General features: G+C 42.0%; 1 protein-coding gene and 1 long non-coding RNA gene across 4 annotated transcripts in view; one reads left to right on the top strand and one right to left on the bottom strand.

Moving 5' to 3' along the window:
- Positions 1–327: 327 nt before the first annotated feature.
- Positions 328–26,164, bottom strand: BTBD3 (BTB domain containing 3). Of its 2 annotated transcripts, XM_080999186.1 has the most exons (5): positions 26,024–26,164; positions 13,609–13,876; positions 12,971–13,061; positions 12,099–12,217; positions 328–7,254 (listed from the first exon to the last, which is right to left on the bottom strand). In XM_080999186.1, the coding sequence occupies exons 2-5, from the start codon at positions 13,749–13,751 to the stop codon at positions 6,222–6,224; spliced, it is 1,386 nt and encodes a 461-aa protein (XP_080855312.1). In that variant the 5' UTR covers positions 13,752–13,876; positions 26,024–26,164; the 3' UTR covers positions 328–6,221. The 2 variants fall into 2 exon arrangements, with proteins under 2 accessions (XP_080855312.1, XP_080855311.1); XM_080999185.1 differs by lacking the exon at positions 26,024–26,164 and having other exon boundaries at positions 13,609–14,292.
- The window catches only part of LOC308473667, a 51,402-nt gene continuing 49,078 nt past the window's right edge, over positions 23,901–26,224 (top strand). Inside the window, exon 1 of one of the 2 annotated variants that reach the window (XR_013984167.1) lies at positions 23,901–25,515. This is a non-coding gene — a long non-coding RNA (uncharacterized lncRNA). Of the gene's footprint in view, positions 25,516–25,778; positions 25,843–26,224 lie in introns of those variants that run through there. The other variant, XR_013984168.1, reaches the window with a different exon arrangement.

Below are 26,224 nucleotides of genomic sequence, written 5' to 3'. Positions count from 1 at the left end.
CTACCTACAGAAAAGTGAACCTGGGACCTTTCCCATGTTCTTCCCACTGAGGTACAGCTCCCAACCAAATTGGCCCAACTCAAGTTGGATCTTGCCCAATTGAATTCCACCTTTTGTAGTATTTACATTTCTCAAGAGTTCGAACCCACGACTCCTTCCTATCTCCTTTGCTTCGGTTTTAGCATTTTAACAAAATAGTGATCAACCCATTTGTTGTTCTTCCTCAAGGTGGAACTTATAAGGTACATCAAGCCTTTCTGATGCCCAAAGTCCAGCAAGTAATACTGCAAATTTATTAAGGTTTCAGAAGCACACCAGGAAACAGTGTAAGAACCAGTTCAATTTTTATTTGCCTTTTAAATGTGATTATACACATTCATGTGTCTACTAAAATTCTGCACTGTTACATTAAAGATACAGTACGATAACATTCAACTTGAGGTACTTCATATTTATATATATATCTGTCCTTCATAAATAATGCCATCAGTTGCTATAGTCAAGCACTGCTCCAAGCACAACTAGACGCAGTTGTCTTTGAAATAACGGAGTTTTAACATTTAAAAAAATCAGTGCAATAAGTACTGTAGAAATTAGAACATTTACTTAAATACTATGTCAGATATGCTTAAAGTATATTACACCACAAATCCAGTTAACAGCTTCCCTTCCCCCTTCCAGCTCGCCATGCAACAAGATGTTAGGCGTAATTTAAACAGCATCTATAATATTTTCTCACATCTCAGGCTCTGTTCTGTTCCAGATAAATATGTTTGGTGCTTTAGAAGAATAAACCAAAATATACAGGAATTCATACATTTAGGATATTGACTTTCTATTTAAGGGTACAAAGCTCTCATTTGGAAACAATTCTACGGACATCCCCTGCTTCCAGTCGATTGATGCTGGCAGCCTTATAATTCAATCCACAAACCATTTAAGGCAACATACATTGATTAGAATGAATCCAACCTAACATGGGTAGATACAGAAAACAGGATTGACTCAATGCCATTTGGGCAAAGCCTTTCATTGATAGTGGTGGTATGATCACCAGCAGATACTTTTAAATAGCACTATTAGAATATGAATGCCAATAATATAATTAGTGTTAATGTTAACAGATAGCAGCAGTTGTGGGGCACTTTATGCATTTAAGAGACTAATGCATAGTCCCCCTGCATGCAAGGACCTTGTATCCACAGAGATGTGCCTCTGTGCATGTACAGAGATTCCTCACTGCATACCCTTGTTCATGTAAGAGAACAGCAAAGTCCACACACAGCCATTTGTGCATTTCAGAGATGCTGAATGACGACCCTGTAATTGTTTTTTAATTTGGCATACTTCATTGGGCATTCTCTTCTATTCGTTCTAAAAGTGACGTAGGTCCTCAGGCAAAAAGCACTTTTGTTAATCAGCAGTGGGGGGGGGGGCACTCAATTCCGTAGAGGTTTCCTTATCCACAGGAAGCTGTCTTCTACAGAGTCAAGACCACTGGTGCATCTAGCTTAATAGTATACATGGACTGGCAGCAGCTTTAGTTTCAGATGGTATGTGTGTGCATTTCTGATGCTGGAGATTGAACCTAGAGGCTCTTGTATGCAATCTACTGTGCTCTAACCCCCTGCCCCATTCAAGAAAGTAACCAGAAGCCTTAGGACCATGATTTCTGCTAGCGCATTGGGACTTTCCAATGTGCTCTTCCCAAATCTTCTCCAGGGGTTTGGGAGAATCCTCAGAATGGCATGCTGAGGAAGGGGAGATAGCTCTGTCAAGCAAGCAGAAAGGTTTGTGCTGATGGAACAACAGCCTTAGTTCTACTTTGAATACAACACCACGGAGATCTTGCATTCTATTAAATGAAGTACCACACATTACTTTCTATTTGGGGATGGTTTGCACGCGCAAGACTCTTTACCAGGTTGCTCCCTGGAGAGTAACAACTGAACTGACCAGGAACTAGATCAATGTGGACAATTCTGAAAGGTACAAAAACCTCCTTCATAAAATTGCTAGTTGCCTGGTTAAAGTGCCACTTTAGGTAGCAGATTTCATTTGGCTGAATTTTCTGGTGTTATCTACAGAACCAACTCTGAAATACTCAGCTTCTGCAGCACTCGGAAAATGCGGACTTCCCCATTCTTTGTGTGTTCCCTCCTTATCAATATATTAGCATTCTGACTTTTCATTTTGATCCCATTTATACTTTTCTCAGCCATACATTTGAGCTGCCTCCCCAAGGAGGTGCTCCTGGCCCTATCGCTAACTCACTTTTAGATGAGCAGCGAAGGCAATTTTATTACAGCAAGCTTTTGCAGCGTACCTTTATTTTTCACCCTTCCCCTACCAGATTATCCTATAGTTTTTAGTCCTTTTTATTGCTTTGCCATTTTCCTCATATTTTTGTTCTTTTTGTTGTGCATTATTTTTATTTTGATTACAAGCTGCATTGAATATGCCTTAGAAAGGCATGGTACAGATGCTGACAATAAAAATAATTCATACTAGAAGTGGCCCAAGTTTAATAGTAATTTTAAAGGCATTTTAACTGAAAACTGCCGAAAGTAGTGCAATGCACACTTTAAATTCTACTGTCTAAAGCTGTAATTCTGTGCATGCTTATCTGGAAGTAAGACCCACTGAACTCAATGAGATTTACTTCTGAGTAGACGTGCACAGGAGTGCATTGTGAGGCACGTAAAATAATGTGCACCAAGCAGAATACAAACACCCAATCGTGTTGGAAGCATAACTTAGTTCTCTCCTGTATAATCTAAAAGCAGGGAAGGGTGCTTTCGTGAAAGCTGTGAAAGTATTTAGCTCTCATGGTTGCAGGGATAATTTTTAAACACCTCTGCAGTATGTGCCTTGAATGCAAATCAGTTTCAAAATATGCTTTAAAATATTGTCCGTACTAAGACAAATTTAATACTATTTAAACTCTGAACTCATCTCTCTTTTTTCAAGGAACACATGGGGAAGGTCCAGGCCTCTGGATCAGCTTAAGTTACTCAGTTGCAGAAGACACATGCTAACTTTTATGCAGCAAGCTATGCCTCCCTTATCTTAAGAGTAAACCAATATATCGCTTAATTTTTATATTGGTTTAAGACATGCATTTTTTGTATCTGACAGCACACCTCATTGACATTACCCTTGTACAGTAAAGGAGATGGTGCACCGAAATGTACCATCAAAAAAGGATTGCAATTTACCACTGCAAACTGGTTTAAGAACTGCTCATAATGGTAGGCAAATGATACTCACTTCTGCTTTCAGGTTCAAACTGAATAAGCACCTGTCGCTTTGACAAACAAGGGAAGGGGGACAGAAAGACGCCCCTTTTCAGGGGAGGTTGAGCTATGCATTCCATTCCAAAATCAGGGGCCGCCTAACCTAGCCCTCTTTCTCCCCAGCACTACACCCAACTAAACCCAGTTACTTCCCCCCATGGAAGTGAATGGCAAGACATTCACGATTAAGGGAAATATAAAGTGCTACACTCGGATACCACTCTGGACCTCTTGACAGCCATCTATTTCAGTGGGGCATTAAGTAAAAGCAGCAGTGTACATATGCCATCTAGAGGCCAAGAGGGCACAGGGCATCAAAAACCCCACATGACCCTAGTCTGGAAACTGGCTTTTATAGGATTGCTAGTAGGGGAAATAGCACTACTTGCTCAAACCATGCAATTCCGTTGTGACTCTTATTTGAGGTTCATGAAAAAGCATGGGGAAGCATCTGCAGGAGCCCCTCCCCCTCTCCTAGCACATTATGCACAAATTATTCATTCTCATTTTTATCCTGCCCTTCCTTGATGCCCTGCCACCAATTTCATCCTCACAGCATCAGTGTGAGGAAAGTTAGGCTGAGAGACTGGACTAAGAGCACCCGGGGAATTTTGTGACTGAGCAGGGCTTTTACCTGGTTCTCCCTGGGTGTAAGACCAATGCGCCAGCCACAATGGTTCTTGAGGATACATCTGATGTACATCAGGTACATCTGATCAGGAAGCAACCCCAATACAACATGAGAGCATTTATATGCTTCTGTTTTACATCATACCGTTTGAAATAATTAAAAAGGCAATAATAACATTTTCCCTTTAAGAATAGCCTCTGTGTTTTCCTTTATATTATACACATCTGAGAAAACACTGCATTTGAAGGCTGGATTTTCTCATGCCCAAACCACCATATTTTAGATTCTTAATGGCACTTAAAAGACTACTAGAAGCCAGGATTCCAGCAGGTTAAAATATTCAGAGCAAGCACATGAACAGATAATATACCATATTGGTGGGTTGAGAGGTGGGAGAAACATTTATATAGTTATATCAGTGTGTAGATTTAGTGTTGGGGAGGTACACTCCCACCTTAAACAATGTAGCAGGAAGCATTCATGCTTACTTTACTGAATAAATCATATCCTTAATTTAAAGCAAGGGGAATTGAAAATCAGCTTGGGAATACCACTGTAAGCAACTTTCAAGCATAGACAAGTGTTGCCTACTTGAAAATGTGCCTTTCATTATTTCATGAACATGAAATTGCTCTGTATCATTCAGTTATGCTTATTTCCTTTCATTTTTACTACCACCCAGCCTGCAGCCCTTTCCTGCCAAGAACACAGATGGTTCTACAGGAAGCCTGACAACCAATTTAAAATAAGAGAGGAAAAAAATGCTTTTGGTCAATGAAAAACTGAACTTCAGATCTGAATGAAGATCAAATTAAAATGGGGAAAATCTAAGTCACAAATGTCCCCTTTTCAGAAAATGCTGGCAGTTACGAATTTCATTACAATTACACAAAAATCAAAACTTCCTATAAAATGAACATATACATGTTTTAGAGATGCGTCTTAACAGGCGTTCTATGCAGTGTGGTAATGAATGCTACTCAAAGCAACCATTTACAGCTGTGCTAAAAAGCAGCTCTAAGAAGAAAAACTACAAACAGCATCCACGCTAGCCATGTTACTATCTGATCCCAGACACAGTACGTAGTTAGGGGGATTCTGAAAGCCAAGAAATCTGGGCATCTTTTTTTAAAAAAATCACAGATCTGGAGCATCTTTAAAAAGCAAACATGTGGGTGAATATTTAAGTACAACTGCATTTTGTCCAACCTACTATTTGGATACTGACCCAGAAATGGAGAAGTCTTTGAAACCTACTTGCTTCTATCAATTTATCTGTCAAGTTAGTCAATTTGTGAACTATCCATAGCAATTGAAAGTAATATACTACTACAAAAATTGCTATTATTATTATTTTACTCAGGTGGTAAAAGTAACATCATGCCAAAAAGTTTTCAACTGCCTTTGGAAAAAGAAAAAATAGTCACTAGGGATTTGCTCCTTTTCTATGGATCAGAAAATTGTGGGAAAGGGACTGGACCCATAAAGGGTGACTACAAAGGCTTTATTAAAATGAGGAAATGCTTTATTAAAAAGAAATGGGTCACTGAGGCACTGCCATGGTGAAAACACCATTCATTTCAATGCACTAGCTGGACAAGCAGGAGTTGTTTTGTGTCTCAGGAGAAGCTTGGGAGAATGGTGTTGAAGAAAGTAGGAATCCACTGTGCATAACCCACTTTGCTCCTTGAGGAGACTTACTTTCCTTTGTAGACATTCTCAATGCACCAGTTCATCCCAGCGGTCCATCTCAATTAACACAACTTCCCAACATCTGATTAGCACATGCAGGAAGACCAAACTTGTCTCTCTAGCAAAACTGATTTTGTGTGAATTGGTGGTGTTGCTGCCAAATCAGCCTCCGGTGGAAGTGTGAGGGGGTGTCCATTAAAACAAACAGTGAGATGTTTGAAAAGCCTATGGCATGGAGCAAACACAAATAAATAAGTCAAAAGAACAGGAGAAAGTAGCAAGTTAAAAGGGTAGGTGGGAAACAGCATGGAGAACATCTATTTCCTTTTTTCACACAAAAAGGCCATCTCATCTGTGGTAAGGCTGTGAAACTCTTGACTTTTATAATTTGCTCATTTGCTTGTTCCTGGGTGCTCCCAGTAAAAAGAATTTTACACTTAGGCTACAAAAGTACAGCAAGCATTAAGCTGTTCACTGCATTCAGGAACATATTACCTGTACTGATCACATATCTGCAGACAGCAAGGTAAGTATCAAACAGGTCTGGACCAGACATATACACCATAGAACAGCACTCTCCATGTTCTGGAACCCATCTTCTTTCAGGCATAAAAGATAAGTTCTGGAATCTGCCCCCCCTGAACCCCAGTGCCATTGGTACTGTCTGAAGAGCACTGGAACTGCACAGTTACTTTGCCGCACTGAACTTCTGTCATCCCTTCCTGTCCAAAATAGCTGAGTTCATTTCCATCCAGAATCACACTAGCTGTGTAAAAGGTATCTGGTTCGATCTGCACGGGGTACTCAAACCACACTGGGAAAGTGTTGCTAGATCCGTCAGAGAAGTACTTGCTCAAGTTTTGCCCTAGGATAACGCCTTGCCGTTTGAGTTCAATCTTGGCACTGTATTCAGCCGATCCACAGCTGGAGCCATAGAGCCCGAAGCCAGCAATGAACACTCTTTTGTCAACGGCAAACTGTATGCTGTCACAACGGCCCCTGTAGCGCCACTGGTTGCTGCGGTAGGCACAAGACTGGAAGCGGTGGCAGCGTTGCGGGACAAGGCCTTTCCGGGCATTGCTCACAAACTGCAGCTCTGGCTTTTTGGCAGCCGTGTACCAAAGGAAGATATCGTTTGTTTCATTGAGGGTCAGGATGCCGGACTGAGCAGCACCATTTGCAAAGTCATCAAGCGCCATCGTAGGGATGCGGATGAGATAGAGGGCCTTCCCAAGGACTTTGCGCTTGTTTTCTATGCTGGCAGGTAGCTCTTGGCGTTGACACTCTACTTCGGCCCAACTGAGAGCAGCTTCAAAAACCACAATTTCTTTGGCATTCAGGGTCTCCCTCTGGAGGATGCTTTCGAGTGTTTGAAAATCAATGTCACAGAACCCTTCTGATTTCAAAGCCAGCTCTGCCTGGGCATCAATCACTTCCCAGCAGCGCTCAGTCAGGTCTGGTTCCTCAAATAAGCAGCTCTGGGAGAGCAGTACACAAGCGTTTTTTGCACTCAGACTCGTCTCTAGGAAGTTAACACATGCGCGGGCAAGATGAGGAACGATGTACTTCTTGGCAGCGTAAAGAGTTGCCAGAACTGTATCCGCAGCCAAGTCAATTTCATCACAATATATGTATCTGCAATAAAAGACACGCATGTAATACTGTTAACAAAACAGATGGACGTTTTTCAAGAACACTAGTAGTGAAAGACACATGTATGATAAAACGCTAATATAGTTGTTCAGGAATTATTTGCAACAAATACTTAATTTGTTGATTTGTCATCTACCTTTTCTTTAGCTCATCAAAACCTCAATATGGGTGACTAAAATCTGCAAATGCTCAGGAGGCAATGTTTCATATGGTCTTTTTTCATTCCACAGCACTGCAATGCACTGCAACGGAAGTTGCCTTGATGAACAACTGTGCCCTTAACTGGCAGCCCCATGAATCAATCAACTTAAGCTTTAGTTCATTATAGTGTAAAGTTGACAACCAATTTAATTTGGCGCGTGGTGAAATATAATGGACTTGTATTTCAGGAAAAAATGTCAATAACTCTGCTCATGACAGACAAAAAGCACTTCTTCACAGAACATACAATTAAAATACAATCGTACCTTGGAAGTCGAAAGGAATCTGTTCTGGAAGTCCGTTCGACTTCCAAAATGTTCGGAAACCAAAGCGTGGCTCTGATTGGCCACTGAAGCCCCGTTGGACGTTCAGCTTCCAAAAATAGTCCGCAAACCGGAACACTCACTTCCGGGTTTGCAGCATTCGGGAGCCAAAACGTTTGAAAACTAATCTGTTCGAAAATGAATATACAAATGTACTGAATTCGCCAACACAATGTGTGGTAATTACCATTGGCTTAGGTAGCCAGTAAAAGAGCAGACATATTTATGGAAGATCGCTCTCTCTAAAATGCTTATTCACTATGACTAGTTAAATTGATTATTCAGGTTCAATGGCTGTGTCTCTCTGGATACCAGCTGCAGACAATGGAGGGGCTGCTTGTGGGCTTCACCAGGGACTGACCATTGTTGGAAAGGATGGTGGTCAACTAGATGGACACCCTCGTCCTATCATCTACAGAGGTCTTATTTTCCTTGTTTCTGACAACTCACATTGCAATCGGATCACTCAAGGGAAGTGATCAAAGTACTCCAGAGAACATCTTCCACAATCCATTCCACATAAGATTATGGGGCAGATTGTAGTGTGCCTGCAATAGATTGTTTGGGGATCTAGCTGGGTTCTGAAGCCAAACTCTTTCAGATTGGGATAGCCCCCCTAAGAAGCTGATAGGCTGTCTCCCAAGTGAACTCACAGCATACTCCAAAAATGCACATCCAGTAGTACCCTTAGTTTATACTGCATATCCTCCTCCAGCTCCCAAGCACAATGAAGAAGAAGAAAAGGAGGCATTACTGGAGCACACGAACAAGGCAAAGGTACTTCTCTTTCAATCTGGCTTCAGTTTTGCATACTGCATGCAATTCATGCTGAACATTCAACCTGACCATGATGAAAAGAGTTTAGAGCAGCCATATATGTATGACCTGCAGATCACAATGGGAAACCTAGTAATTTCTAGCAAAGTTAATTATTTGGAGGGAGGGAAGTAGCACAAACTGGTTTTGATCTGGCACTGGGGCAAGGGAAGGAGGATGAAGGTAGTCATGACATTGTTTAAAAGCCATTTGTTGCTTGGGGTGGCGGCAGAATATTTTGAACTATATTTGTGAAGCTTTGGTGTCAATTTCACTTAAGCTCGTTTAAAAGATTTGTGTTTACTTCTTTTGATTTTCCCTATGGGGCACTAGCTGCTCATTTACAAGGCAACCATAATCTCTCTTGGATGCACGATGTTTTAACACGTACTTCTAGCCCTTGGGATTTTCAGTGTCAGAAAGAATACAGCATAGAAGACAGCACTTAGGGATGTTAAATATCTAACTTGCACAGCTATTATAAACAGCAGCAACAGGCTAATTTACCTGTGGTCTTTTTAAAATGAAACTTTTATTATAACAATGAAATTGCTTTGGGGATTTTTGGTGGATTAAAAGCAACTGTCAGACAAAAGCTCCGACTGTTTAAGTGACACTTACCATACATAGAAATGATAACTAATACTTTAAGGAATATGCATATTTTCCTTTTATGTTCAGAGCAAATGTGCACATCACCAGTGTAGAGGTTTTATGCATTCAAAACATGAGATATAGAAACCAAGTAGGTTTTAACACCACATATTTTAACATACTGTAAACATATTAGAAACCAGGGGCCTAAATTTTTCTATTAAAATAATTTTAATCCTACTCTTCAACAGAAAACAGTCTCACAGAGTAGCTTACAAATACCAGTAAGATATGCTTTAAGCCACTTTACAGATTTACCTTTTGCTGTACCTTGCCTAGATGTGGTTAAATGTGTCTTTAATGGGCCAGTTTTCAACACTGCAAATAACACCAGGCAGTTTGGGGTAAATCTCCCCAGCTGCAGTCCCGAGGAAAATCCCTCCTCCACCCTGGTTTTGGAAATTTCCCCTACAAAACAAATACCAGCCTCCGAAGAGGCACCTTCCTCAGGACTGTTATCAAGAGATGAAAGAGTTAAACATCTTGTATAGTTTGGTCATGAACTAGGACAATAAAGTACACCTAAGGCTACTCTAACAGCCATATTTTTCTTTAATTGCAAAAATGTCTGGCTCCTAATTTTAGAGATGCTTTAAAAAAATTGCCGCAGAAAGATAATAAACTGGTTATCACCAAAAGAAAAAATCAAGAATGGAGATAACAGTGACCTGGTTTGCACCCTTCCCTTCTTTCTTCTCTCCTGGCAAACCTTAGCTATGGATAGTGAAAACATGGTATTTCCATTGTGATGTTTCCGCTGCTACCCTATTTTGACAGGGGAGAGTCCAGCTCAGTGTAAATGTTGAGTATTAAACATGTTTTCATTAGGATGAATCCACTCGTCTTACTCTTAAATCCGTGTTTCCAGAACTGTGCACACCAAGAGTACAATTAAGTGCACAGCAGAACACACACAAGTATCTACTGAAATCAAAGGCCTATTGAAATCAAAGGTTGTGAAGTGCCCTTAAACCTGTATTAGACTGTGCTCTGCTTGAGTATGCCTCCTAGTGCCTGCATTTAGGAAGATATAAACTATTTCCACTGTAGAGCTGCATCAAGCAGTAAATCCTTTTTTTCTGGCACGGTAAGATTCAACCGAAGATCCCATATCTACCTAAGGCACTGCTGGTATTTATAACCTGAACATATCATACTATTCACCTGACAACATCCCATTTGCATCAGGACGTAACACCTATATTTAAATACTGCAACCTTCGCAGTTTGACAGATCTAGCCACAAATGACGACACAACTGCGTCTTGGCGGTTCGTACGTGTCATCTCCTTTCTTTGAAGCTCTTCACACAATCGTGTGCTGACTAACCACAGCTACAAGCAGCAAAAGCACCCTAAGGAAAAGTTAGAAAGTGCCCTTCACAATCGCCAAGGCAATCCAGAGGGAGACTAATATTTAGCAGTTACATGGTCAGACAAAGCTTGCAGGGGGATTCAATGGCACAGTGAAAGGATTTTTATAATATATAAGCACACATATAAAACAGTAACAGACGCCACAAAGAAAAACAATTATTTTTTATTAAGAAATGCTAGATGTTTCCAAATACACATTCTAAATTAAATCCTGAGTTAATGGGCAATCATTGTTAGAAAGCAACTTGCTCTTCCTTACTTCCCACTCGTCATGCAAGAAAAACAAGCTGGGTGGAGGGAGAAATCACCCCCCCCCCCAAATGCATGTCCTTTCCTCAGTTCAAGTTTAAAATGCAGAAACAGCATTTAAGAAAATATTATTTTTAACATTTGAAAATTCATCCTGCCTATAAGAAAACATTATCATCAGTGACTGCATTTCAGAAGTTTACAGTATCATCAGAAGCTGCGCTTATCAGGAATAAAAAGGAATTGTGTCGTTAGAAAAAGGGGTAGCACAAACAAATGCAGACCTGGTTCACCTGTAATGCTAAGCCAACTCATGGTTTATTGGGAATGAGGAAACGTGTGAGATCTCAGAGTGAAGATTGTGTCCCATGGTTCGCCTTGCACCAGACAAACCACCCGCTGCAACCAAGGTTTGTTCTTGCTTTGCCATGCATTGTATCTCTGAAGTGAGTCAAACCATGACCCTGGATCGTGGAAGGAAGACTAAGCCAAACCATGGCTTAGCCCCAGGAAGCATGACAGCAGCAAGACTGAGATAGGATTGTTGAGGCTGTGATCTTCACTCTGGAGACTTGCATGCTTGCTCAGATGTGCTAAGCCATGGTTTGGCTTGGTGTTGCATCTAAAACGGGCAACAGTATATTAGTAGTTTGGAATCTTTCCTTTTCACCCTATTTTAAAGCTCTTCCTTTTTATATTCAATTCTTTATAAAGTATATGAAAAAGCAGCTTGACCAATGTGACCTGCTGACTAAATAAATATGCAGGAGATGGAGGCGGGGAAGGGAAGTGAGGGGTTATTATTAATAAAACAACAACAACAACAATAATGCAACAACAACAACAACAATACCCCACCCATCTGGCTGGGTTTCCCCAGCCACTCTGAGCGGTTTACAGCATATCTAAAAACATAAAACATGAAGCGTTAAAAACCTCCCGATACAGAGCTGCCTTCAGATGTCTTCTAAAAGTTGTTTAATTCTTTATCTCTTTGACATCTGAAGGAAGGGAGGGATAAATAAAATAAAATATTCATTTTTAAAAGTCCTATAATTAACACACAACTACAGACACCGTATCCATAAGCTAATGAGTGCATTTGCACATCAATTCTTTCTTTATGACAATGCCTAACTTTTTAACTATGGCATTACTAGATCAAGTACAAACAAATTCACTTCCAGCAATGAAGAAGGATGCTTACTTCAGCATAGCGAGGAAAGCAGCAGGCTCCACATCTGGTATACGGATTTCATCTTTGTCCTCAGCAAGCTCTCCATAAAACATTGCATGGAATACAGAGCTTCCAACAGCTAAGACATACTGTTAAAAAGGGAAATATTATTTCATGCTTTAGAACAAAATTCATCGCCAACAGAAAAGCAGAAATGTGGCAGCGCCACAGTGAACATTAAGAATGAAGCCATGAAGGCAATCAACAGTAATGAGAGAGCATGGCATGGCTTCACTTTGCACTCTAAATTTTTAAAGCAAAACTCACTAAGGGAATCCTGGAGAAACCCCATCCACATCCCTGAACAGACTGCTATTCTAATACATTGCTATCCCCACTGGGAGGCAGTGTGTTGCAGTGTTTCAGAATGTTATATGTGGAGGCCTGAGATCAAATTCCCACTTATGGGGTGACTTTGGACCAGCCGCCGTCTCAGCATAACCTACTTCACAGGGTTGTTGTGAGTTTTTAAAAGGAGGGCAGACTGGTGGAAGGATAGGATAATAATGTCATAAATCAGTAAAACAAGATTTTGGAGGGGGTAATATTGTACTGCACAGTTGAGGAACATGTTGAACTACAACTCCCATGCCCAACGGCTAGCATGGCTGGGAACTCTGTTCTAGAAACAGACACAGATTTTCCCAACCTTGTATTACAGTAGCAAAGATATTTAACTGGAGGGGAAACTGCTAAAGCATTTCACCAGGCAAAGATGCTTAAAAGCTTCCATAATTATGTCAGTTCCAGCACCCAAGCCTCCCACACTAAGTTACAATGGCAACGGTTGATGTTCCCCTTGCTTTTCCCATGTCAGATCTAGTAATGCAGCTGTTGCTTACTTTGTGTCCTGGCAACCGCTGGGTCCCACCTGGTGGACCAACCACAAAATGAACATCTGCCATCAAGTCATTGTTGAACATTACTGCATTTCTACAAACAGAGGCAATAAGTTATTTTAGGGTTTCAGCATCCCATACATGCAATTCAGCTCCTTAAAATGTTACAATCTTTCAAGAGCAACCAAGAAAACACACAAACACAAAGAGAGAAAGAAAACAGTCATTTTTGAAAAAAGCAGAACAAAATTTAAATGACTTTAATAATCATTAAATGTACCAAGCTATGGCCATTTTTTAATAATTAAAAAAGTATGACACTGCAAGAAAAACTTAGGAAGAACTTTTGTAAAAGTAAAAATGCTAAACTGTGTGATCAAATATAAAGATTAATATGGCGTGAATGTGCCTTCATGAGAGAAGAATGCCTAAGAGGTTAAATCATGGCAGCTTGCATGCAAAAATATTATTCATTATCAGGAGAAAAAATAACAACTGCACAAGGGGAAAGTAAAAGCATTTCCCCTTCTTTGAGCACTGCCTAACAGGAAGGCATGCTGTTCGAAAAGAGGGCACACATCTCACTACAGACTGCCACTGAACTGAAAAGCAATTAAGAAACCATTTCCCAACTTGCTTACCTTTCTCGGATGGTGGGGTACAGTCCTTGCCAGTTTGGAGCTGGGATGATGTTGTTGTTATTGATGTTTTGCTGGTGGTATTGCTGGACAGCAGTGGTGTTACTGTTCGCCGGCTTCTTTCGGGGGAAAATATCAGCAGCCATCTTCTTCTTCTTTTTAGTCTTCAAGGTAATGATTTCATAGCAAACTGGAGGTAACTTGCTGCTGCTGCCACCACTGCTACTGCTTGCCTTCTTGGAGCTTTTCTTGGACCTGTTCTTAACTGTCTCTGGAAGCATCAAGAAGAAGGTGAGACATTTCATGTTCTTTCCCTTGTCATCTACCATGAGTATCCTCGTCTGTGTAATCAGATAGCCTAACTACATAGAACAGAGGCAAGCAGAAGGTACCGAACACAGAGCTGCAAGGCTGAGATTGTGTGCTTCTTTTTCCAGCAAGGCAAGGTGACCTTTTTTCCAGTATGCTAAATTAAGATATTAGCTTTTTAAGTTTGATCCAGTACTTGATCTGTCAAACTCCTCCCCATCATGACTCCCAGCTTCATTTGCTTGCGAGAGCTTTGTTGTGTGGCAAAACAAAGTAGGAGAGCAAGATATGCTGCTGCTGCTGCTGCTGCTGCTGCTTGCTTGTCAGCTGGCGCGAGTTGTGTGTTGAATGGATCTGAGTGCAGGAGGTGTTAGAGCCCTGCAGATGGAGTCAGACAAGCAGCGTTCTGAGCCAATAGCTGAAGTCACAAAGAGCGATTGGACCAGCAGCACAGCGACACAGTGTGCATATAGCTCTAATATTAAAGAGCCAGTGGCTGCACTCTCATTTAATGATCGGTTTAAGTAGAAAGGCAAACCATTCGCACAAAGTAAATGATACAAATGTGTGTGTTTTCTATTGGTCCTTGGCTAATAATTTCCCCTTGAAGCCATACCAATTTTCAAACAGGAACATCATTTTAAAGAACCCAAGAAAATAAAAATGATTGTGCCTCACCACCAACAACAAAATCCCGAGAAACGTTTGCAAGCAAGGCAAAAAGGGAAGTGAACAATATACTGCATTTTTTCCTGTAAATTATTTCCCGTTATAACTGCAAATGTTAAATTGAATAAATTTAGTATCCAAATTAAAGCAGATTAACTTGCAGCATAAAAATGGACTGATACGGTTTAACAGTCGCTCTCCAGTGCAGTTTATACTCTGGAGCTTAATGAATAGAGATGAGGTCACTGCATTAGCTTTTAACTCACTACGTTTCCTGAGAACATAACAGTCCTTGATAGACATCCCAAATCACTAAGCAAAGGCTAATTAGGCCAAATTACACCACTGGTGATTGCACAGTCACAGCAAAACCTCCATATGTGTACAAGAAATATACAATATCAAATTAGACATAAATTTAAATTGTTTAAAGAGACAGACTTCTTGCATTTGAAAGGGTCTAAACTAAAGTAATTATGGTTTACTATGTGTTGGCATGTTGCTTAATGCATCCCACCAATTGGATGTGTTGTAAGTACAGGATCTGGTGTTAGCCCCCTCCCTGGCATAAAGGTGCAGCTCACCCCTTCCTTTAGAGCTTGGATCCAACTCTGCTTCCTGTATTAGTACATGTACAGCTCCCCTCCCTCAAAGCAGAGTGAGTTGGGTGAGTAGGGAGGGGTATTGTAAGCACTTTGCACTGTACCCAAAGGGATGGCAGGTTTCAAGCTTGCAGGATCTACTTTTATTTGCTAAATGTTTTTTGCTCTTTTTTTCTTTTTAAACCAAAGCACCAGGGTGCACCACCCAGAGCTAGGAGAAAGGGAAAAAATGATTTGGAGGGGCTGGCAAACACTGAGAATTAAGGAAGAGCGTGCCTCTGAGCATATTTGCTGAAGGTCCCCCCCCCCCATTATAAAAACTGAGCTTACAGTTCTTTTGTACAAAAAACACTTATACAGATTCTTCCACAAAAGCATTCTTAATTTCAGCAACCCTAGTGAATTATTTCTAAGACATTAATTATTTGCTATTGTTGACCACTAAAGGTCAGAAACCCACACTCATCCACTGCAGACCTTCTAGAGATCTACCAGAAGACCCCAAATCTACCTTATGCTCCTCCTGGGCTAGAGCATTCCTCTCTCGACACAAGGCTGTGTGGGCAAATTTTTGAAATAAGGGTTCACTGAGTGGTACAGTACCAAGCTGGCATCTCACTTTCAAAACACGTTGTTCCTAATACACCATCAGCATCACACAAAAAATTAGAACTTAAAAAGCCATCACTTTGGGGTACCAGAAGCAAAACGTCAAACAGGTTTCAAAACTAACCCCTCTTTCTAGAAGCCTGCTTCTCAAGAGTTGCCAGTTTGCTTCTGGTTAAACGTGAGCGCTTCTGAAAACAGGTCAATGATGCAAAAAGGTGCCTGATAATAGAATAATCTGAATGTGATAGCATGCAATCGTCCTACAGAGGTGCACAACTACAGTGGGGTATAAATTCCAGACACAGAAGAAGCTGTACAAGTTGCACCATATCCTATCTGCCATCCTACCTACTAGCTGTAATTACATGATAAAAAGTTGCCTGCAAATATTTAGCCTACAGTCTTGAGCTGCCTAGCGCATGCATTACGAACATGGTGCCTGCACTTGCAAGATCCCAGTCCTTTCTCTGTTCCACCTCCCACAGAATTAAGCTTGAAATAAACATTTTTATTGTAGCCAATAGCAGGCTTCTTTGACACCTTCCTGCAGTGCAGGGAGCGATTTCATGTGTGTAGGGTGTGTGTGTGTGTGTGTGTGTGTGTGTGTTACACCTGGGAATGGAGAGCTAACACTTTTCAAGCCAAATTGCTGACAGAGGGGAGAGTGTGTGACGGCAGTGCATGTGTAACTGCGCTACCTGTGTCAGTGTGGTGGCCACATCCGTTTTTCTGGTTTGCAAATGTGCCCTTGGTCTCCAAAAGGCTGGAGCCCTTTGGAGGTGCACCATGGAGGCCAAAATGCCACACAGATTAGCAATGGATAAGCAGTCCCACTCTGTTGCCAGAGTTGCCCTGAAAACATTACCATTACTCAGCAGTGCCTTATGTACAACGCGAATAGTGCTGTGTCATACTACTATAATTCAAATCTTACATCCTGCTGGTGCAGGAGCACATGCTGAATGCCCCCCATCCTTGCAATTTTAGGAAGAGAGCTTTGTATTACAGGGGTGTATGCATTTTAAGTAGGTTGGGCCTAAGTTCAAAGTTCTAAATTTCTGGCAACACCCCTGAGCTGCTAAAAGAATTACTGCATCAAATACTAAATCTGATTATGGGAGAGAGGAAGGAAACTTAGCACTAGAAAGAATTCACTGGTTTTGGCGATGCCCCGTTTAAGACCTTACATGGGTTTGGTTTGGTTTGGTTTGGTTTGGGGAGAGGAGAGACTTCAATTAACTTCAAGCCAAAGAGAGAGTTAATTTAAGATGGATTCAAAAAGGATCTGGTACTATACCTTGGAGGGCAAAATACATGGTTTGGAGGGTCAAAGGCTTGCAGAGAATGGATTTCTGATAAAAATGACAACTAAAAGCACAGCCAAATGGCTTTTAGCTACAGTTCCACTCACACAGACCATGTTCCATATTTATTATTTATTTTATTTCTGTATCACCCTTCATCTGAGGATCACAATATAAACAAAATATCTAGCCCATAAAATATTTTTCTTAGCCTTATATGGGTAGGCAGTCTTAGCTAGATTTTCTTAGCACAAGCGAGGGTGATGCATCAGTGGATGGTTTTGTTCAATCCAGAAACGTGTAATTATGTGTTATTAAACTGTTATATCTATCTATAAATATAAAGATAGATATAGCTACAGATATAGATATAGTAAGGGTTGTCATGTCTTAAAATATTTACAAGTATTCCAATACAATAATTTTCTAGTAAAGCTTTGAATATGCTTGAATATATGTTTTGAACGAAAAGTGCACTTAATTTTTTTCCCTTTTCAAATATTTCAGTTCAACTAATCTGGACTACTGTATTTTTGTCCCAGTTATTCATACAGCATATGTAATTTGTTTACTAACTCTTAAGGCAAACATGCTAAAGGAGATCTCCACTGATAAGGGCAAAGGGGGGAAATCACTTTTTCTGCTTCTTTTTTTTACAGGAAAGCCCCCACTGCTATAAGCCCAGTATATGATTGCCAGGAGCTTTCTGGGATTCCTTAGGTAGAAAGTCTTTCTCAGTTTAACTGTCTAGGGAATTCTGCCCCCAACCACAAAATAACTCTAAATAAGCCATTTGTGTGCGGTAGCATTTGGTTCCCTCTGTTCAGATTGACTTCCTCTTAGGCATCACTGTTCTTTTTTTAATTTGATCCTCATTCTGCTTCCTTCCTTTCCTGTATGTTCAGGCCTTCCCTAGCAACAGTGCCCTCCTATAGGAATACCCACGTCACAGTTGGAAAAACTAAAGTGTCACAATGATGGAACCCTTCAGGACTGAAATTGCATATAGGACTAATTAGTGTACAGTCATTTTGTTCCACCAGACAGCTTTAAATGGAATGGAATAATATTTTAAGTTTCCCTGCTACGCTGTATGATTTTACCAGTATGGCAATACTTATTTTCCCACTGTGCATTTGACAAAATTACCAAGAAACGTTTAGAGTGCTAGCTATGCATAATTTGCTTCTTGACAATACAATTAAGGGGAAAACACCATGATTAATCTCGGAAACAAATACAGAGAAGTGCAGGTTTAGCCCTATATAACTCTATAATGGTTATTTTCATTAAGTACTTTAAAAAAGAAATAGCCATCTGTTTCATTTAGTCAAACAACAATGGAATTGTAATTTTCCAAATCATACAACCTTGCACTACTTAACACCCTCAGTGAATGTATTCATTCCCATATACTTCATTAGAAGATGTTGTCAATAGAAAGACTGAACAGTATTCACATACCATATAGGAACGCTAAACCTGAACGGAAACATTAAGCACTGATCACCATGTTCTCAATATTTACCTATAAATCCAAACCTCAAGTCAAAGCAAACTATCAACAAATTCAACAGTGAAGTCAAGGTGGCTACAAAGCACCTAAAATGTAATCCTGTGAGCTAGGGTTAGATTTAGGATGGAGAACCTGGGTTCAAATTCACACTTGGTCATGAAATTCACTTGGAGAAAATAACAAATATCTACAAAATGGTGTCATCATCAGACTATAGTACACAGTTCCTCCCATTATTCTTGTTGCCACTTAAGACAATATTCCACTGCCATTTTAAGATGAATCCCAAATGCATGTAACAGCCAAACTCTGTTGTGGGAGAGAAGAGGACATATTTATTCACTAAGAAGTAAACCCCTTTGAACCCTGTGGGGCTTAATGACAGTAGATACACTTAAGACTATGCTACAAGTTTTGCCTACACTATGCTTAAGTTGCAGATTAATGTTGATTTGGCACAAATGCTACTCGTCTGCCCTATATTGATTTAATAGACATAATCTTGTGGTATTAATGACTGACTCCATTAAATCTTTAATTGCAGGGTATAACGTGCTCTTTGATTAATTGGTGGGGCTGACAACAACGGAACCTAGCAGCAGCCACCCATCATGTCAACATGGTGGAAAGCAGGGTATCCCCACTGGTTCTATTTGGCTTCACCTCTTGCTATTTTCGTACCACTGAGTCATTATTAGAACTCTGTAATTTAAAAATTGGTGCCTGAGTTTGGTTAGTTTCCTCTTCCCTCCTTATCCCCTTTTTGTTTTGTGTTGTGTCTTTTAGACTGTAAGCGTACAGGTGGGGAATTTCTTGTTTTTCGTGATTTTATATAAGCAGAAAAGTTTGGTAGATATTGCTTTAAATAAATAAAGGAACTTATTAATTTTAAGGAGCAACTTCAGATGTGATTCATCAGAATGTCCCTATCCATTTGGAAGCTTGTCTTCTCATGATCTACAACTGTTTCTTGTGGAAGCCATTACTGTTATTAAGCTTATAAGAAGCAAAGGGCTACTCACTTTATATTTTTCAAACTGCTATGCTATCACTTGTCTTCTTGAATGTCTGGGAAATACTACCAGGCCTAGATAGATACAGATTAAAAATATTTCCTGTGTGAATATGCAGGGTAGCTGGTTATTCTTTTTTCAGAAAACTCTTCCCTTTATCATTTTCAGGTCTGCCTGATCTACAGTTCACTTAAACTAACAGCCCTTGGATTTGGGGGGGGGGGGGGATCTCGCACATAATGTATCTTTTGCGGTAAAGCCACCAACCTACTAAAACTAAGATTCCCTTCTAACAGCAATCGCCAGTTTGCCAAAGCAGGCAGTTGCAAACCAAAGTTCATGCCACTACTTTCAAATATGGATCTTCCTACAATACTGAGACAGTTTTGAGACATTTTAAGGTTTTACTCAGGTGTGTTCAAGCATCCTTGCAAATATGCAAACACTGAAACCATGGATGCGAGCAGGAGTCACATTCTAGCCTCACCCCTAGTGTCACTAGGCATGCTGGCTCCTTTTCAGATCTTGGTGCAACTACCACAAAGGTTTGAAGGAAGTTTTGAACTGAACTCTGCTGATACCTCCCTGCTACCAGGAACCATGGTAAGAAAGGGCTCCAAATCAAGGGGAGTTTCCTAAGTGGGTTTATAGCAAAATGCACTTTAAATTCCCCTTCTAATCACACAAAGGTCTAAACAGGAGTCCACACATCTGGGAACATTGAGGGCAGGGCTTGCATGTGTGAACATTCACGTTCTCAAATGAAACCCTGAACAACCCTAAATATCTAAATTCTTCTGTCGGGTGAAGAAACATTTAAACACAGTATTTCTTTGAGCAATGGCTAATAACTTGCTGTGGAGCTGGCACTGTTACAGGTCCCGCATCTTGCACGTTCTGCAGCTGTAAGGTATTTTAGTGTGGCAGCACCTACACCCTGGAACAGCACTCTCCCACTGTTGCTCCCCAGAAGAAATTAAGGCTTGGTATCATATAAATATTTAAATGAATTTAACCGACCAGTTTATAACCCTAGTTTATACTTTGAACTCTTATACAAGCAAGGAGTGGGGTTATGTCAATGACAGAAAATAAACCACACCCTGGTAATTACAAAAAAACAGCCCAAGAGTTCAGAACTAAATTGATTACATAGAATCTGGAAGCAGGGAACAACTGGAAGAAGAAAACAATGTAAACTGTTAGCAACACAGAACAGTGTTCTGCCAGATGCAAGGAACATAACTTGCAATGCTGTTTTAGGTCTATAGCTGTACCCTTTGATTTCTGTGATAAGCCTGGGAAAGGTTCAGAAACAGGCGATCAAAATGATCAAAGGGGTGGAGCAACCTCTCAACAAAAAAAGTTTAAAACATTTGGGGCTTACTTAGTTTTGGGGGGAAATGTGTACTGCTGGGGCATGGCATGATAGGGTTGTATAAAATTTTGCACGATGTCCCATCCACTTTGTCACAGAAAATAAAATTACTATCAATTTTCTCCTCCTCTCATAACATTAGAGCCAGGAGTTAGCCAACAAAGCTGCTGGAAGTATGAAGACAGATAACTACTAATCATGATGGCTGTGTATGGTATCTGAGGTACTATGCCTCTGAATAAGGTAAGGTAAAAAGGGATAGGACCTCTGGACGGTTACATCCACTCAAAGGCGACCATGGGGTTGCGGCGCTCATCTCGCTTTCAAGCCAAGGGAGTCAGCGTTTGTCCACAGACAGCTTTCTGGGTCATGTGGGCAGCATGACTAAACCGCTTCTGGCACAACGGAACACTGTGATGGAAACCAGAGCGCACAGAAACGCTGTTTATCTTCCCGCCACAGCGGTACCTATTTATCTACTAGCACCGGTGTGCTTTCCAACTGCTAGGTTGCAGGAGCTGGGACAGAGCAACAGGAGCTCACCCCGTCACGGGGATTCGAACCGCCGACCTTCTGATCGGCAAGCCCAAGTGGCTCAGTAGTTTAGACCACAGCGCCACCCGTGTCCCAAACCACTGACTATCACTTGCTGGGAACTGAAAGTAGGGAGAGTGCCCTTGCACTCATGTCTTGCTTATGGGCTTCCCAGGGGCATCTCATTCACCACTGTGGGGACAGGATTCTGGCCTAGATGCACCTTTGGTTTCATCTAGCAGGGCTTTTCTTATGTTCCTAAGTTTGAATATGTGAACATCCACTAATTAAATAAATCTTTTGAATGCAAAGAGATTAAATACTGCCCTAGTTCATTGTAAGTTGCTTTTCAATTTTACCAGGCACCACAGACCTAGCTTTAAAATGCCACGAGCGATGCAAATGTGCCAGTTGGACTCCTTTAACATGCAGGTGAAAGCCTTTGCTTCATATTAACTTCATAATTTCAGGAAATTAGCAAGATTCCAATTTGCATAAATCTTCCCCATTTGTGGATGTTTTGTTCTGACTGAATGCTCTCAAGGCACGATGAATATCAAGCAGAATTTTCATTTAAAAAACTAGATTTGTAAAATATAGATCTATTATTGAATTTTTTAATATTTTAGTCATAATCTGCCTATTAATTCATTTATGAGCCAATATTTTTACTGCAATTCTTTGCCTACCTCTTTCCATTTTAAAAGTGTGTACTCCATATTCATGGCTTAGCAAGGAACAATGTGTTTGGTTTTCTTAACACCCTCTGTTTCCAAATGAATAGTCCCCACACACACCAGTAAGAGACAGCTCTCTGGGAGTAAGAAACAAACTATTTATTAATACAATCTATATGACAAGCAGAGAGCAGTGTGCGCAGTTTAATCACTGGTGGGACCTACAAGGAAGTGGTGACATGACTGGCAGAACAATAAATACGCATTTAGTCAAGGCCTTGTTAAGTTCTTTTGGCTGCTACATACACACTACTTCTGCATTATTCTTTATTATCAACATAAATAATAATAATGTAGCATAAATCTTTAGAATCCTACTTTAAGAACCATAAACATGCCAGTGCATGAATTCAATCCATGTGTCTCTTACAACTGATGGGAAAACATGCTGGTGGAGGAATAAAAGATGCTGGAAGTTTCTCAAGGTGTCTTGGATTTGCCAAGCCAAGCTGCTTCCTATAGACATGAGTACCCAAGCGCCAACCAGATACCTAGATTTCAGATTTCTAACACCAGGCTCAAGACTGGAGGAGGGAGGGTTCTCTAATGTGGCTGACTATCTGATTATTTCCTGCTCTTTCAAACACTTCCCTGAGATATAAATGCATGCACGCACACAAAAGCCGTAGGATACCCCAACAAAAGAAACCCACAAATATGCAAGGTTATGCTGTAACCCCCTCTGGGGAAAAGAAAGGCACTCATAATAAAGATGCAATCCAATACCCACTTACTTTGGATTTAGCCCCACTAAATGCAATGGTACTTGCTTCCAAGTAGACAGAGGTAGGATTGCACTGCAAGTTACTTAAATTGGAAAACTGCACCACATTCCTTTCATGTTTACTGCCCCAGTGACTAGCACTGTACCAACCATCCCAAGATTTTGAGGCAGCATTGAAAACACAATATCCTCCACCATAAAAAGATATACTGCTTCTCAGTAGTGGGACACGGCCTATTCCAATCTGGGAAAGTGGGTTCTCTGCAAAAATGCTCAGGGCCCCCTCCACCTTTCCCCAGAGGGAAAGCATCCCTGCCACACTGCCCAGAGGGAGACGCAAAGCATTTAAAGGCAACAGCTGCCACCACTGTTTGCTCACCTGAATAAACAACAGAGGCAGTTGCAGGAAGCAGAAGCTGTCACCTCTGCTCTCTCTCTTTAGGAGGTACAGCAGTTAGGTCTGTGCATCGTGGACTTACCAGTAGGTCTTCTCCACCCAGAAGCAAAGAGCAAATGGGCAGAAACTGCAATTGCACCTTCTCTTTGAACTCCCTATGCTGCTTACATGCCTTAGTGGGCAACTCAGGAGTGAAGAAGCCACTGCCCTTGTTCACTTTCTATCTCTGGGTGATAAAGTCCTTGGGATTATCTGCCACATCAACCAGGAGAAGATAGCCAGTGTATGGAAGCAGCTGACAAAGCAGCAGAGGCAATACAGTGGTACCTCTGGATGCGACGGGATCCGTTCCGGAGCCCCGTTTGCATCCTGAAGTGAACGCAAGGTGCGTCTGCGCAGGTCACGATTCGCCACGTCTGCGCATGATGTCATTTTGAGCATCTGCGCATGCGGCGAAACGCGGAAGTAACATGTTCCATTACTTCAGGTCGCCACAGAGCACAACCCGAAAACTCTCAGCCCAAAGCTACTTTAACCCGAGGTATGACTGTAGCTGCTGCCATCACAGCAATGTGGCTAGTTGTGTTGTGCCAGTCAGAAACAGAATAATAACAATAATTTTATTATTTATACCCCGCCCATCAGAACACTAAAAATAGAATAAAATGTCAATCATTAAAACTTCCCTAAACAGGGCTGCCTTCAGATGTCTTCTAAAAGTCAGATAGTTGTGTATTTCCTTGACATCTAATGGGATGTTCCACAGGGCAGGCACCACTACCGAGAAGGCCCTCTGCCTGGTTCCCTGTAACCTCACTTCTCACGGTGAGGTAATCGCTAGAAGGCCCTCAGCGCTTGACCTCAGTGTCCAGGCAGAACAACGGGGGTGGAAACGCTCCTTCAGGAGCAACAGAAAGCAACTGAGAGGCAGAAGTGACCCTAAGAACATAAACAGAGCCCTGCTAGACCAAGCCAATGGCCCATCTAGTCTAGCATCCTGTTTTCACAGTGGCCAACCAGATGCCTGTGGAAAACAAAGCCCAATACACCACATGGCACAAGGGGACATGGCAAGCTCCCTGTTACCATTGCTCCCTGTGAGCAGCAGGTACCTCTGCTCCCCTGCCTCTAAGGCAAAGGGGCTGTCCTGGGCCCAATCCCCAGCACTCCAGAGGGAGACGATGCGGGAAAAGGAAGCAGACAAGCAGAGATGGCTCCTGCTTTGACCTGCCACATGCCCACCTGCTTTGCAAAGGAAGTGCTGTCATCGCTGTCTCTACCTTAAATGCCACCGCACACAGGAGGGAGCCCAAATCTCCAAAGATGATCCGCCTTCCACTCCCAGAAGGCTGCTACTTCTCAATGGCAGCTAGTGAGTGCTGCAGGGGTTTCTGCAGTGCCAACCCCCAGTACCTCCCTGCAGAGCTGCTGCCAGTAAGCATATACAAAAGTTAGATGGGCCAATGGTTAAATGTCTTACAAGGCAACTTCGTAAGTTCCTACCAGTGGTAAATCATCACTTCTGAAGTTATAGTACATTTGACAACATATGCATATAAATCCCTTAATGTTAAGTATTATTATTATTAAGTAGCATGTCAAGGAGAAAGCTGCAGGCTTTGCCTTTGTAGGACTAGCTGCACACACAGTGACTGATCTCTCATTGGTCCAAGTCTTAACTGGCAAAAACCTTCCTCCAGGCAAGAGAACAAAAATCCCTGCAAACAAAAAAGTTTGGGTGCAAACTAAAACACTCATTTTCAATGAGTAGATAGGAATGGGAAGGTTGTAATCTAGCCTTCTCCCCGATATAGCTTTCTGCTTGTAAGAAATTGTGTGTGCGCGTCCGCAAATCTTATGCATACTTGCCCACAAAGTCCCACTGAATGCAATGGGACTTGGCTTCCTACTTGCAGGAAATTGTGTGTGCACGGCTGCAATCGTATATGCCTGGGGGAGGAAGTCCCACTGAACTGAACTTAGCTTGCTTCTGAGCTGACAACCCCAGCTTTCTACTTGCAATAAATTGCATGTGTGTGTCTGCAAATCCTACGCATACTTGCCCAGGAAGTCCCACTGAATGCAACGGGCCTTGGCTTCCTACTTGCAAGAAATTGTGTGTGTATGGCTGCAATCTTTTTTCCCCGGGGGAGGAAGTCCCACCGAACTGAATGGGACTTGCTTCTGAGCAGGCATCCCCAGGATTGCAGAGAGGGAGGGGGGGGAGTAGAGAGTTATCTCATCACTCAGGATCCCCACCTGCGGCCTGCGGTCGATCGGATTGGTCTTTAGGAGGAAAAACTAGGCCAAAACCTTTAAAAAAGAAGCAGTACAGTAAGGAGGGCGGGGGTGGGAGATAATAATAATAGGTGCCAAGGAAGGGATATCCCCATCGCACCCGAACTGCGGAAGGCCCGGCCCGTCTCATCCCAGCCCCCACCCGAGGTAAGACCCAGCGCCTCTCGCTTGCCCCGCTGCTAAGCCAGCCCCCGCCCCCCGCCGCCCCAGACCCGCCATTCCTCGACGGCCAGTGCCGGGCCTCTCTTCCCGCCGCACCGGGGCCTTCCCGAGGGAGGGCCTGCAGGGCGACGGAGGGAGAAGCCGAGCCCGGGCCCGGGCCACCTACCATCGCTGCCCCCTCCGTCCTCCTCTATCCGTCGCGGGCGGCGGCGGCGGCGGCGCAGTGGCTGAGGCGGGTCGCCTCCCCCCGAAGCTGAGGAGGAGACGGCCGATTAAGGGACGGCGGGGCCGGGCCGCGAGAGCGCGCCCGCCGCCCCACGTGCGCGCTCCCGGCGCTGGGCGGGAAAAAGAGCGGGAAAACCTGTGA

Source organism: Podarcis pityusensis (assembly GCF_964106645.2).
Source record: "Podarcis pityusensis genome assembly, chromosome: 3".
In the NCBI taxonomy this organism is placed as follows: Eukaryota; Metazoa; Chordata; class Lepidosauria; order Squamata; family Lacertidae; genus Podarcis; species Podarcis pityusensis.
Note: the sequence above shows the minus strand (reverse complement) of the source record. Positions and strands in the feature narration are given on the sequence as shown.

Bases quoted from the DNA above. Each gene is read 5' to 3' on its own strand.
- BTBD3 (XM_080999185.1), bottom strand. From the start codon at position 13,934: ATGGTAGATGACAAGGGAAAGAACATGAAATGTCTCACCTTCTTCTTG. The intron at 12,218-12,970 runs GTAAGCAACAGC...CCTTTTTAACAG, and splicing joins AGCGGTTGCCAGGACACAAA to TATGTCTTAGCTGTTGGAAG. The intron at 7,255-12,098 runs GTAAGCATCCTT...CTTTTATTGCAG, and splicing joins GCTTTCCTCGCTATGCTGAA to ATACATATATTGTGATGAAA.